Here is a 15,721-nt window from a genome sequence, read left to right as displayed (position 1 = left end):
GTCTGTCTAACTGCCTGTCTGCCTGTTTGTCTAACTGCCTGCCTGTCTGCCTGTCTGTCTATCTGTCTGCCTGTCTGTCTGTCTGTCTGTCAGTTTAATTCTGTAAAGGCTTTTTATTATTATTATTATCAAATCATTGAATTGATAATCTAATCAATATGCTGTCAACCCATATAATCACGTCTTTCTCTCCAAAATAAAAAGATTTGTGAAAAACATTTTGCATTATTTAACATTGTTTATTAAATGTGTTCCATCTAAATAAGCCATGTCTTTTGAGAGTGAGCATTTAGATAATTATTTAATCTTTCAATGGATAAGGAGAAGATGGCAAGGAAAATATGAGACCAACATAAAATTATCTAAATGCTACATAAAAGCCCCTAAATGACTGCTTAGAAAGAAATTTTCTATTGAGTAGGCAAGCACTGTCACATTAACTAGATGTTCTTGTTCTGTCACATTAACTAGATCTACATTTGTTTCATTGTTAATAATAAAAAAGTCAGTCTTTTTCTAGTTGAGTCATCCAAGGTTAGTCATCCAACTTTCATGTGGCCTCACACGACCTCAGCGCTATCTCTTCTGTCCAATCGCAGATGGAGGGGAGGGGAAATGGAGACGTGATCCAGTGCTATCCACCAATAGCTGAGCATCAAGACGAGGGAGATGATGATGATGACGATGATGAAGATGACCAGATACAGTATCTCAGTGGTGGAACCAAACAGAAAACGCACATGAAAATTGATCACCAAACCAACAAAAAGCTCCACATTCAGCATACCACTGTCACAAAGCCTGACCTTGCAAATCTCAGCCCAAGGTGTGTGCACGCCCACACATGCATGCATTTAAAAAACATTCAAAGATACTGTATTTTAATAGACATTTGCTCACTGTTGCATGAAGGACTTTGTGAGAGCAGTAAAGTGGATTTCTGTTTGTGTGTGTTCAGGGTCGTGGATGGTACAGAGGACAGTGATGGTACAGAAAATTCACACACATTCATATTTTCCTCTGGCCATCAGCACACCATCAGTGGTGCAACTAATACCACTGCCACCACAGCAGGTGAGTGAGTGAATGTGTGTGCATGTGTGTGTGTTGGCAGGGAATGGATCTTTTGTCTTTATGCCAATATTCCAGGACTGATGCACAATAAACAATCACTCCATTTCCAGTATTTATTAATTATGATCTTTTTGTTTTTCCCCTTAAAGGAATAATTCACCCAAAAAAAAATAAAAATGGTATTCACCCTCAGGATATCCCAAGATGTCGAAGAGTTTGTTTCTTTGTCAGAGCAGATTTGGAGAAATTTATCATGACCTCACGTACTCACTGATGGATCCCCTGCAGTGAATGGGTGCCATCCAGACAGCTCATAAAAACATCACAGTAATCCACAAGTATCCCATCAATTAATGTCTTGTAAAGTGAAAAGCTTTGTGTTTGTAAGAAACAAATACATCATTGGGGTGTTTCAAGTTTAAACCGTCTCTTCTGGTCAAAATTCCAGCCCATAATCCATAATAACACTTCCTCCAGTGAAAAAGTCCATCACTATTGTCTTCTCATATCAAAATCCACCGACATATTAGTTTTGGGGTGTTTTCACTTCTAAATGGTTCTTGATCTGTGAATATTTCTCTCCTGATTCAGGCGAGATTACTTTTTCACTCGTATTTTAACTGGAAGCAATAGTTTGAAGTTAAAAATGTTTTAATGAGGAATTTGTTTTTACAAACACATTTTCACTTCACAAGAGATACTGGAGTCATGTGAATTACTTGTGGATGTATTATTTTTATTAGCTGTCTGGACCCTTAATTCTGATGGCACCCATTGAATGAACAAGTGATGTAATGCTAAATTTCAATAAAGAAACAAATCATCTACATTTTTAGCAAATTTCCATTTTTGGATGAACTTTTCATTTAAAGGAATAGGTCACCCACAACTTGTGTTGCTTTATAGCTGTATGATTTTTCTGTAAAACACAAATGTCTAAGCTGTTCCTTCCCTCTTACTTAGATATTACAGATCAGTTACAGTCAGTGTAAATGAAAAAAAATAAGACTGCTTTCCTTGAATTTTTGTCTTTTCCACACACAAAGATATTCCGAAGACTGTCCTTTATCTGTTTTGGACCTTTTCATTTTAAATCAAAGTTTATTTTCATACAAAAAAGGCAGCTTAGAGATTTTGCTAAATACCTCCTTTTTTGTTTCTTGGAAGAAAGAGAATCATACAAGTCTTGAAAGACATGAGTGTGAGTGGTGACAGGAGGTGACAGAATTTTCATTTTTGTGGTGAACTCTTCCTTGAAGTCTTTGTAATGATTTTCCACTGGAAGTTCTGTCAGTGTTAGGCAGTTGGACATAAATGTTTTTTTCTCTGTGCAGAATTAGCAGCTAAATCAGAGGACACCAGGGGACAGCTACGCCACCTTAACCAAGAGGTAAATGCTTTTCTGTTTAATCTCTTTCAGTCTTATATAATTTTTTTTGCTGTGTAATTCAATGGTAGGTCTGTACTTACAGTTTATTTGGAAAGTGTGGATTTTATGGGTGATAACTCATGTGAGCAGTAAATGTGAGTACTGACAGATCGAAACCAGCGCAGCTCACGTGAGCTCCTGGTGCCAGGTACGCACAAGCCATATGGCGGACTGCTGCGTGAGAGGAGAAGGGGATGTTATTCAAACACTAGAGGACATGAAACTCATTAGAAGAGGAAAGTGGGACTGGCCCCATGATGATGGAAGAGAACATTCCAACATTCCAGATTTCCACAACGCCCTTGAAACCACCGCATGTGGTTCCCACGAATTGCACATGTACATGATTCTGTGTAAAAAATAAATTCAAAGGCGGTTTGTAAAGATGTTTATTTGAGGAAAATTAGCCTTTTGATATATATATATATATATATATATATATATATATATATATATATATACAGTATAGACCAAAAGTTTGGACACACCTTCTCATTCAAAGTTTTCTTTATTTTCATGAATATGAAAATTGTAGATTCACACTGAAGGCATCAAAACTATGAATTAACACATGTGGAATTATATACATAACAAAAAAGTGTGAAACAACTGAAAATATGTCATATTCTAGGTTCTTCAAAGTAGCCACCTTTTTCTTTGATTACTGCTTTGCACACTCTTGGCATTCTCTTGATGTGCTTCAAGAGGTAGTCACCTGAAATGGTCTTCCAACAGTCTTGAAGGAGTTCCCCGAGAAATGCTTAGCACTTGTTGGCCCTTTTGCCTTCAGTCTGCGGTCCAGCTCACCCCTAAACCATCTCGATTGGGTTGTGGAGGCCAGGTCATCTGGCGCAGCACCCCATCACTCTCCTTCTTGGTCAAATAGCCCTTGATGCCTTCAGTTTGACTCTACAATTTTCATAGTCATGAAAATAAAGAAAACTCTTTGAATGAGAAGGTGTGTCCAAACTTTTGGTCTGTACTGTATATATATATATATATATATATATATAATAATTAGATTATATTATGTTATTTTCATTATATTAAAAATATGACTAAATTGATATATAATACAGTTTTTAAAAATACATTTTAAAGCATGCAAAATGGAACTTATTCATGGAATATTTTTAAGTAATGGCACAAATTAATCCTTGAATCTGTTTCATGAACAGTTTTATGTAGAATTAACAAACATAATGTAATTTTAAATCAAAATGAATCCTGTGACTACACAACTTCTACTGAAAAAAATAAAAATGTCAGGCTTTGTCAGGCCATCTCAGGTCAGGCCCTATACTGCTCACTCACATAAATGTGCAATGTTTAAGTGAATACATTACATTTTTTATATTAACTGAATATTATCATTCAAATTTAACATTAAATTAACATTAATGTTTAATAAAAAGAAGTCTTACTGTAAGTCTGTCTTGAAGATTTTGATGTATTTCTCCATGTTTTTCCGCAGTGTAATATATTCTCAGAATCCTAAATTAACTATTTAATTACCGCTGCAGTTTTTATCAAATAATTGAGTCCAGATCGGACAATGACAAAAAACTGTAGGTCAGCTGAGTATTGGCTTGGGTACATAAATCCATGTGACAGTCTTGATTGTCAGCCCACGGCTTTGACAGGTAATGTAGTGAGTGGGACGCCCTGCTGCTGAGCCTCTTCCTCATTTTTTTCTCTCCATCTCTGTCTCTGTCTCTTATATCTCGCTATATATTTTTGACAGCCGGCTTCTCTGCAGGATTTTGTTGTAATCCTTGCTTGATTCGGTCTACCAAGAGGATGAGTGCTCTCTTCCTGTTGTCCCGTCTTGTTTGAAGCTGTTGTCTTGTTTCTCCCTGCCACTGATGGCATTTATGGATCATTACCCAATTACCCTCATTATTTGGTATTATCGCTTGTTGGCACGATTCTGAGGGGTGACTGCCAAATCGGTGTCCATCTGAATCTGGATCATCTGTGCTGTGTTCTAGACCGTCACGAACATTATTTCTCTGAGCTTGTTAGGTGATGTGTATAGAGCACAAACAGTGCAAGAAGATACAAAGGGCGAGTAATTATGGGAATCCAAATTGAATTTAGTGAGTTGTGGTTACCTCATGATAACAGTAAGTGTTAGTGCACTTCGAGAAAAATCAGTTGGAGAAATTGTGATTCTGGTGCATTTATGAATGGAAATTGCTTTTCTGGTGCAAGACCTGATCAACTTTTTAAACGGTTTTATTCGGAGTAACCCACAAAGGCATTTGTTTTTAGCAAAGTAATGAGCATTGTTGTACATAAACACATTTTTAAAAAGTTATAGTTCATGCTGTTCACCCAGTTCACCCAGATTCAAAAGCAAAAAAAAAAGGAAAGGAAAAAAGGAAAAGAAAATATTCACATAGACCCTGTATGCAGTAATCAGGATCTACACCAGGGACTTTAAGTAATGATCTTTCTTAAGAGAGAACCCAAAAGTCAACCAATAAGTCAACAACGAACAATGATGTCCGTTGGGACCTAAATAAATAATGCCACAGTTTCACCTGAAAGCTGCTGGCTGTAGCAGACAATGACAGATGGGGGGACGCAGAGGGACAACCCATGCCCTCAGAAGATCATACTGTTCTGTTGCTGTGGGGAACTGTTTGCATTTGGTATTTTCTTGATTGTTGCACTCCTTTTTGAAAATACTAAAGTCACCCTTATTTATATAGTGCTTTTAATGATGCAGATTGTGTCAAAGCACTTTACAGTATTAAATTGCAAAATAGTGTGTCAATAATGCAAAATGACAATAGTAAACACTCAATTTTCTGTTAAAGGTAGTTAATTATTGAATTCAGTGATCTCATCATCCAGCTTAGTTCAGTTTAAATAGTACCTGTGCAATCAAGTTGACAATATTGCTGGATATTAAGTGTCCCCAACTAAGCTAGTCAGAGGCGTCAGCGGCAAGGAACCAAAACTCCATTGGTGACAGAATGGAGAAAAAACCTCGGGCGAAACCAGGTTCTCTCGGGGGGTGCAGTTCTCCTCTGGCCAGACAAAACAAACAGTATAATTCCAGGCTGCAGCAAAGTCAGATTGTGCAGAAGAATCATCTGTTTCCTGTGGCCTTGTCCCAGTGGCAGTCTATGTAAAAAGGTCTTCAATAGGGATCTGGTGGCTACGGTGACCTTGGAATAAGAGAGGACCAGACTAATATTAGCGTAGATGCATTTGGTGTTATGGGAAGTGTTCCCGGTTCCGATTGTCCTAATTAATGCAACCTAAAAATAATTTAATAGATTTGAATATTAAAAATGTGTTAGTGTGTTATATGTAAGACAGGTTAAAGAAATGGGTCTTTAATCTAGATTTAAACTGACAGAGTGTGTCTACCTCCCGAACAATGTTAGGTAGGTTATTCGAGAGTTTGTGTGCTAAATAGGAAAAGAATCTGCCACCCGCAGTTGATTTAAAAATTTTAGGTATTATCAAATTGCCAGAGTTTTGAGAACATAGCGGATGTGGAGGACTATAATCCAATATACATGGTAATTAATCAAATTAATTGATGTAATGAAAAAATGGTCAAACAATTTTTAAATAAACAAATAAATGTGCAGCACATTTCAAGTTCTACTAAATACTGGAATGTTTTATTTTATCATTTGCAAATTTGCAAACACCTGTTATTGAATCAAATAATTGTCATAACATTGCATTGTGTAATGTTATATTGTAAAGAGAAATTAAATTCATTCAAATTACATTATTTAACAAATCAAAAAATAATAACTTCAAAAAAGGAAAAAGTTTTTTATAACAGACAAAAAATTTTCAATAATTGTAATGAAATGACATTAATACTAAGAATAGCCTCAGTCAGTGATTCTCTAATGTGAAGAAAGAGTATCACAGTAATATACTGTATTTATAATCCACCACTGCTCAGCTTTCTTCTATTAATGAAACACGGACTGTTTCATTAATCGTGTGCTGAAAAACATTAATCATACCATGTTCCTTACCCTAAATACCCGCTTTAAATACTGTTGCTTTTGTTCATTATACTCATGAACTAATGAATCTGTTTAATATACTTGTGGTGGATCCCTAATGACACAACACAAACATCTCTGCTTCCTAATGCCTGGAAAGGTCGAATGTGACACCTGTTTATGTCTTACAGGTGAACTCTCTCGGACGGGAGGTGGCTGAGCTGGGTCGAGTCATGCGGAGTCTTGCCTTTCTCATCGAATCCATGATGGCCTCTCCTCAAACACCAGGTGGCTGTACATCCACGTTTACCTCGGGATATCCATCACCTCCGGTCCCCTTCCCGAGCCAGGGTTCTTCTTGGACCAGCCCTCCTTTTTCTTCACCGATGCACCCTGGAATACGTCCAGGAGGACTTGTAACCCATCCGCTCAGACCACAAGAACTGCAGCTGGTCTGCCCCACCACATCTCCCGGTTCCTTTCCCATCACGCTTTCCTCCTCCTCCTATACAGACAGATTCAGAGAGCCATTATTGACCCTTTCTCCGCACAGCGCAGTTGCTCGGACCCGCTCGCAGAGCCTGGAGACACCTCTTCTGCAGCATAACCAACACATCTCACACACTCCTGGAACTTTACCCAGAGCTGGACAGCCATCGCTGGGAGATGGGGATGATCAGTCCCTGGGATTGTAGCAGTCAACCTTTATAATGGACAAGTTCCACTGGAATCTGCGTGTTAACCTGGACTCAGGAATGGACTGATAAGATAAGTGGTACACGCCCTGCCAAAGCCATGGAGCAATGGTTCCTTCGAAGATATACATGTTTACTATCTCAGTTTTTAAGATAATCTCTCTAACGGCATGTCTTTCAATGCTAGAAACTAAAGGGATATCTCTTATCAGGAAAACTAGTTGGAGTTCCAACAGCAGAAAGTTTAACCTACCAAAAGTAAAACAAACTGATTGTGATTCAGATTCAACCCACATTTCATGTTGACAGCATGCATTATACATCCAAGTACTGCTGTTCATATTAAGCAAGCTGCATACAGCAAGTAGTCTGAAAGACTAGCATTAGCAATTTACCTTTTTATGTAACTGACTTACAAAAAAGATCCATCAAAGTTTTACTCTGCTTCTAATTTATTCTAATCACTGATGCCTAAAGTCCTTTGCAAAACTTCTGTGCAATGAAAAGTTACACTTTATCAACAGCATTTGGAACATGCTTCAAGTTATTAGCCAAAAATAACTGTTCCCTTTGACACCGTTCCTCAGGTTCCAAATTGTAGTTATATTAATGCAATTCCACACAAGTACACACAATTTTTTTTTCTGAAAATTTGTCCAGTAATTTCTATTATATCACTATTCTTAAAGCACCGGTTATAAGGAGGAAACTTCACTTGTAAATGAGAATTATGTTGGTAACATAATCAGATGATCAGATCTGAACAAACTTTTTTTTTAAACTTGGAAAATTTCTTCACATACTGTACTTATAAGAATTTTATGGAAGCACTGTGACTGCAAAGATAGGAATACATTTCACAGTTTGAGTAGAGTCTGGAGAGACTCCTCAATTCAGTGAGCCAAATGATTTATATTAAAAAATCTGCTCTTTTTAATCAGATACTTAAAAGTATGAGTTCTTCTAATCAAGCTTTGCAGTGCTTGATAACTGACTTCATCCGCTGATTTAGTCAGATTAGCCCTGTATCATGTAAAAATGCATTGTATCTGCTATGTTTAACAAACTTAACTAGTTGATGGGTTGTCTAAACAACTAGTCAGTCTTAAATAAGCATTGCATAATTAATAATAGTCTTGTCATTTCCACTGAATACTTATCAGACTAGTTAGGCATGTAAGATGCTTACAAAACTGTCAACAGTAAGCTGACAGATATTCAGTAAATAAGCGAAATAACTAACCTTTAATTGCACAAAACTACCATAGTCCTCACATAAAAAGATGGATTATGCATAATAATGGAAGCATTGCTCGCAGCGGGAAATCTAATGTTTGACAGTAATTGTCTTGGAATTTATTGTTGAGGGTTGCAAATTAGTTACAAAAGCGGTGCTTTGTTGACTGTAGCGACAAGGTTTTTAAGAGGATGAATTTAGAAACTTCTTAAAGAGGGCTGTATGCAAGACAGGTAACTTGTTAGACTTTTTGCATGCTAATTTACAGCATGATGACAGCATGCTAAAAGCCTTTGAGGAGCTGCATCCCCTTCTAAACGCTATTGCTGATGCTAATCACAGAAACTGGTAACCCTTTTCATATGATTTGGTAATATTAGTTAATGCATTTGGTATTATGAACTAATTTTGACAGCATTTATTATTCATATATTTATTAATGTTAATTTGTGAATATATTTTAATTCATGTTCATGTATATAATACATTAACATATTTTGTGAAAAAACAGTGTTGTGGATTCTGAATGAAATGTAAAACAAAACAAAAATCTGATGAAAATATAAACAAACAAAAATACTGCCTTGGCAACTAAGTAAAAAAAATACAAACTAAATAAAAATAAGAAATACTGCTAAATTCCTAATTTAAAAAAACTAACAAAAATGATAAAAACACATAAAAACATTACTAAAACCTTAAAATTAAAATAAATAAGGGCTAGATTTGGATTATGAATATAAAACAGAACCTAATAAAAACGGCAAAAGCACATGACAAAATGATTAAAATTTAAACTAAAATTAAAATGGAAATTTAAATATAAAAGCTAATTCATAACAACATTAATAAAACTTAAAATGAAAATAAGAGCAAATTAAAGCTTAATTCTTCATATTTAAATAAAAATGACAAAAGCACATAATAAGATTACTAAACTTAAAATTTAAAAAAGAATATATTAAAAAATTTAGTAATTAAAGTTGAATTATAAATATGAGAATAGAACAGAATAGAATAGAACCTTATACAAATAATAAAAAGTCCATAACAAGCTGACTAAAACTTAAACTAAAATTAAAATATATTAAAAGCCCATTCAATACAATAATAATAAATACAATAATGTATACATTTTTACTAAAATAGCACTTGCACTGTGGCATCACATTGGTTAGTCATTTGCTGCTAATGTGACCAGAAATTGAAATGACTTCAGGTGGCTTCACATCACTTACAGTGTGAATGCCTTGTAAACTCCTTCATTATCAACTTCAACAAGACAAGATGGATTAATTGTTTGCTTTACAATACAGGATATCCCTTTAGTTTCTTTCTATTTGCTGTTTTTAATTGCATGACTTCTGAAGAGGGTGGAGAGTATACCCTTGCAGTAGGTTGTAGAGATGCCATGTAGGGTTGTGCAGTAGACACTGTAGAAGCATGAAGGTCATCTTGACACACGCTGTCTCTCCTCTGTTTTCAACTCCGCTTGGCCCTCAGGGCAGGAGGGAGGAACAGCGGGGACTAGTCTTACACAATATGCGGACGCTGTATGCGAGTGCATGTACTTTAGTATGCGTGCCAGTGCGTTCGGGGGGAAAACGGGGTTATAATACTGTAGCCAAGCACCAAAGGGGTATTTGTGGCAGAGGTTTCTGAAGGAATGGGATCTGGGGCATGAGGGATGGGGGTGGGGTGCTCAAACGCTGGAGCTTATTATTAGTAGAAGTTGAATTGACATGGGGAAGGGGGTTTCTGTTTGCTTGCTCTTTAGGACTGGTCTTGGGGGATTGGTTGCCGGTGGCAAAGTGGCCCCTGCTGTCAATCGTCTCTCCCTGGCACAGATGTGGTCTGTCTGCTTTGACTGTCTCACTCTCTTTCTGTCTTTTCTCTTTCTCTGCTCACTTTCCTCCCATTTTAATCTGGGAGAGTTTTAAAGTCATGAAAATGTATTTTAGTTTAGGTTCAGTTTTTCCCAGTTTTTATTTTTATTTCAGTTTATTTTGTGTTCATTTAATTTTGTTTTAGTTTTATATTAACTATAATACAAATTAACATTGGTTGTCAAGCCAAACTCAACCATCACGTTGGACACATTTAAACAGAGCAGAGGATATGAAATTTGAGAAAAAAGAGCAAAAGCAGAAAAAAGAGAAAAGCAGCATTTCAAAACGTTCTTCATAATGTGGAACCATGTGAGAGTAAGTAGATGCCAGATTTATTATTATTTAATTTTTTTCGCTGAAGGGTCCATTTTAAATGTTTAACTCTTGTTCTATATGCACTCTGTATGTTTCATCCTGTCTGTTTTATCCTCCTATTAGAAACTGCATGTCAGACTTTATATTTCCTTGTCGCTGTAAAGGGTGACTGATATAGCCAATGCCGTATTTATTCTACTTGACATTTCAGGTATAATAACATGACATTTTCAGACTTTTTATATAATATACAATCTAAACTGGCCCCCAAAAGTCTTCATCAATGCTTTGATATTTCCTCCCACAATTCAGGAAAGACCGTGTCTTCTCGCCCCTTCCCGCAGAACTCCTCCTCTCCATCCCTCTGCCAGTCACGGGACGGCGATATGCCAAGCTTGAGCATAGGGGTTTACATTTTTATATTTCTACGAATGTATCTCAACTAAAGTTGTATTTTTGTACCTCTAAAAACAAAGGAAAAATTAATTCTGGATTTGTGAAAAGACTCATCTTGATGGCTTTGTGAAACTCACCTCTCTCCAATACTACTGGGAATGTAATCACATTATTTAAATTCTTTTTGTTTTGATATTATTAGAGGAAAAACCTGTAATGCAAATAAATGACTACAGCTATTGGATTAACGCATGTATTAGGCATGTTTCCTACTGTTGTTCTGCCACAGATGTATATCATTGGAGAGGCTAATGCCAAGCTAATATATATATACTAACATGTTCTTTCTTCTAAATTAAGTATCATTAATATGAAAGTCTAGATCATAATATGTGGGAAGTCATGGCTTAGTGGTTAGAGAGTTTGATTCCTAACCCTAGGGTTGTGGGTTCGAATCTTGGGCTGGCAATAACACAACTTAGGTGCCCTTGAGCAAGGCATTGAACCCCCACCTGCTCCCCGGGTGCTGCAGCATAAATGGCTGCCCACTGCTCCGGGTGTGTGTGTGTTCACTGCTCTGTGTGTGTGCACTTTAGATGGGTTAAATGCAGATCACAAATTCTGAGTTCTAGTTTTTTTTTGGACTAGTCAGGATTAATTTATGTTTAAAGAAAGGTCATAGTTTATATTATTATTATCAGCTGATCAGTCTTCTTCTAGATAAATTTTTTATTTTATGATTTCAGTCATCATCAGCAGTGTTTTTGCCTGTTAATTGTGTTAGCCTACATGAAATTGAAATTGCTTGATGTTTAGTTTTTTAATTCTGTATTGACTTCTATTCTGTTGAAACAAGAAGTTTGCGTGGTACAAGAGTTTTCTATTTAAATAGTTACATCAAAACCATAAATCATGATTTGCAATGTGTGGTCAAATTAGCAAAATTTTGCAGACAAAAATGTCCATTGTCAATAGTGTAGCGATGTATGAAGAAAAAAATAATTTCCTGCAGAGATTTTAAGAGCAACTGTAAATGTGACTGCTATTTTACTGCGGGGGAGGGGCACTGTCATTACAAAAATCATTTGATTGGACAAAAAACTGTGCAGTGCAGGATGAGTCATCAATATTTTTGTCTCGTTTTCCCAGAAGAGAATTAATGTGGGCCAAATAAAAGTACGTTTGTCAGTGTTTATGAGTACATAAAGGCTAGCACATATGGCTTTAAAACAAACATGTGGATCAAAACCCACAAAATCTTAATTTAAAGTTCATCTTTAATAACCTAGAGATCGATATTTAAAGACATCAAACATGGCAAAATTGATCTTAGTCTCCTCTACTCTATGTACTTTGCTGACTATTGAACAGTCATGTTTTGAGCATGTTTGTAGGCTATGTTTGCGTGTGTGCACTTGTCACATGTCTTTGTAGTGATTTCTCACTTTGATGGCGTGTGACAGATGTCTTGAATGTAAGCGTCAGGGAACGCAGGCTCGCGCGCACGCCAGACGCCAATGTGTGCTTTTTTGTCGCCACCGCCGCGGTTCATCTGAGGAGAAAACTACGTGTTGACAGGTCTCCATGGTTACTGGAACAGCTGTAAACTGAAACAAATGGAGAAGAGATGAGGTAAGGTATAGGTCAGAGAGATGTAAAGAGATGAAGCGGGAGTTAGACAGGAAAATAAAAGCGGAAAAATGTGAAGACAGGTGATAAATGCATGATGCAAGATACAAGAAAGAGGAGACTGATGAAAGTAAAAGACAGGAGTTTTAGACGATTATTGCAGGAATGTTGGTCATTTTGAACATGTACAGCTTTCTTTCTTTTTTGTTTTATTAAGGCCACACTTAATTAATCAAAAGCAACAGTAAACAAATTTATGGTACAAAACCTTTTTTTTTTTTTTCAAAGAAATTCAGTTCTTTTAAACTTCATGTTTAGGTTTCCACCACATAATTATTAGGCTGCATGACAGTAATAGTGTGATTAAAGGGATACTACACCCTAAAATGAACATTTTGTCATTAATAATTTACCCCCATGATGTTCCAAACCTGTAAAAGCTTTGTTCATCATCGGAACACAATTTAAGAAATTTTGGATGAAAACCGGGAGGCTTGTGACTTTCCCATAGACTGCCAAGTAAATTACAAATGTCAAGGTCCAGAAAAGTATGAAAAACATCGTCAGAGAATAGTCCACCTGCCATCAGTGGTTCAACCGTAAAGTTACAAAGCACCGAGAATACTTTTTGTACGCAAAGAACTGTCTCTCCACTGACACAGAAGAGTGAATGCTGCCTGTTTTTAGCAGATGTTCTCCAAAATGGCACTACGGAGTGAACATTTGGAGTGAAGGTTCTTTGCGTGAACATTTGGGAGGCATTACGCAAATATTTCCACATAGTGACGTAGACATGGGGGGGGGGGCGTGTTTGAATGATCCGTTTTAGGGGACAGAGTCTTAACTTTGATAAAGAAAATCTTTTTGGATTTGAGACTTTAGTCTTTGCAACTTTATAGATCTTCTTTATGCACCAAGAGCTTGTAACACTTCAAAGAAAAAGGAAAAATTGAAATCACATCATATGACCCCTTTAAAATTGCCTTCATTTACATAATTTAGTTGATTTAATTTAGTTAAAGACATGTTTCTGGTCATGTTTCTGTGCACAATTCATCAAAATCAAAAACTTATAAAATAACGTAAAATAACGTAAAAAGCTGAGCCAGAATGATATTTATAGTTAAATTAGAGAACTGGACACTGGCTACTTTTGATTGCCTTCAAAGTGTTTCTCCACAAGCAACTGTTTTTCTGTGTGTGCGTGTCTATGTCCGTTCTGATGTGAACAATAATGCTATTCACTATTTTCTGATAGCCCTGACCCAAATACACTGGCTATTCATCACTTCGCCCATCCATTAATGTGTACAATACAGCTCTTCCATTTAAATGAGCACACGCACTTACAGGAAAGAAGCAGTGTAGTTTGAACGCCGCCGTCTCAGTCGGGCGCATTTAGAAATGTGCTCATTAATGCATTTGGAACAGGGTCAAAACTCTTAATATCATGAAACGTGACCGTTAAGATGACAAACTGAGTCAAAGCTGGGTCCTGTCAATATTTTTCATAACTGCAACAGTAATTTCACTGCTAAGAACTATATAAGAACTATAATAAGTAGTTAAGAACTGTAATTCAAGTCAGTTCTGATCATGTTGTTGTTCCAAATCTGACCCTGGTCAGATTTGGAACAACAACATGATCAGAACTGACTTGAATTAGCATGCCTTGTAATTATTTGCAAAGTGTCTAGTTTTAATAGTACATAGCCCCTAAAGGCACATGGTAATGGTTACAAAAAAAATGAGAGAAGAAAAATTGTCAAAGCATTTGCGTTCCCCAAAGAAACTTGACATTCACTTGCATAACTTTATGGACCCGTTTTTTCCATCATCGCTCCCCTTTGGGGTATCCATAGAATAGGCCTAGGCACTCAAATGAATGGGATATAATGGTAAAGGCAGAGGGTGCCAAAAAATATTTAACTGAATACTTACAATTTCAATATGGTCCTCACTCAAAGCTTTTTATGAGTGCACCATGTCAAATAAACTTTTATGGTGCTTATTTTCTCCTTTTCTGGAGTTTTTGCCAGTCTCAGGTCATAAGAGGAATTCGTTGTATTACTAATCTGTAAAAGTAATGACTGTTACAAATAGGTTTCCCAAACACGCCCTGTTTACACCTGGTATTAAGTTGGTATTGTTTACAACTGGCATTTTGGTCGATCAGCTCACAAGTGTAGGCTACAATGGAGATACATAACCGTTTATACTGTACCTTGAGTTTTAATCAGTCTCTTCTGTCTACTTTTGACCACTTCTGACCAGATTACCCCCCATGATGCTGATTACGTCAACAGAAAGGTAAATGGGCGGATCCCTCTGTCGGCATCAAAACTTGAGCGGGAGGGCTAAAGTTATCGCTCATTAATATTATGTCTACTTGTACTTGTATTTACCATAATTTCCCTCCACCAACCACTATGTAGGGCTGTCATGTTGAGTGCCCCCCCTTACCGCTAGCCACTATGCACTCTCTTTGCATTACATTTAAAAAATGTGGACTTGAAGGGAAGACCATGAGGGAGTGGGCCTTAAAATCTGTGTAAACCGGAAGTTGTGACCATTTTTACTTTAGTATTTCCGAGTGAAATAGAATAATAATTAGAGGACATTGCTTGTTTTGCCCAACTGACATCATCAGAGATAAAAAAAAAATAGCCAGTCTGAATGGAAAGCAATTATTCAGATTTTGATTAAAAATTAGGAAGACAATTTTTTTTTTCTGAGGATTAACTTGCATGGATGATTTGTTCTCCACATGACTAATAATGTGCACTAACAAAGTAAACAGGGTTAGTTTTGATTTTATATTGGCTTTAAAGTATTCATTTGTAGTTCATTACGCCTGCATTTTCCAGTGTGAACACTACATTTAAAATAATGCAGAAGTATGCGATATTCATGTTCTTGTTTTTTTTTTCCTGTTGTGGAGCTTAAGGCTGTCACAGAACCAATTTTTTCTTTTTTTATAGGACACCTATTTAAATGACATCTGTCAAGTCGAAGAGCAATTTTATACATGGTGTTTATAAAATGCTTACTGCAGCTTTTAAATATGTGCT

General features: G+C 36.4%; 1 protein-coding gene across 3 annotated transcripts in view; it reads left to right on the top strand.

Annotated features, from left to right (window-relative positions):
• Nucleotides 1-7,871, top strand: part of LOC132145232 (potassium voltage-gated channel subfamily H member 8-like) — a 68,157-nt gene extending 60,286 nt beyond the window's left edge. For all 3 annotated transcript variants that reach the window (XM_059556074.1, XM_059556075.1, XM_059556073.1), the window contains exons 13-16: nucleotides 600-826; nucleotides 959-1,074; nucleotides 2,409-2,464; nucleotides 6,681-7,871. In XM_059556074.1, the coding sequence (XP_059412057.1) occupies nucleotides 600-826; nucleotides 959-1,074; nucleotides 2,409-2,464; nucleotides 6,681-7,184 (903 nt within the window). In that variant the 3' untranslated portion in view covers nucleotides 7,185-7,871. The remainder of the gene's footprint in view (nucleotides 1-599; nucleotides 827-958; nucleotides 1,075-2,408; nucleotides 2,465-6,680) is intronic.
• The last annotated feature ends 7,850 nt before the right edge of the window (nucleotides 7,872-15,721 follow it).

The sequence above is a fragment of the Carassius carassius genome, chromosome 8, assembly GCF_963082965.1.
Source record: "Carassius carassius chromosome 8, fCarCar2.1, whole genome shotgun sequence".
Taxonomy (NCBI): domain Eukaryota; kingdom Metazoa; phylum Chordata; class Actinopteri; order Cypriniformes; family Cyprinidae; genus Carassius; species Carassius carassius.
The sequence above is the reverse complement of the archived record's forward strand: the minus strand, read 5'-3'. Positions and strand labels throughout refer to the sequence as shown.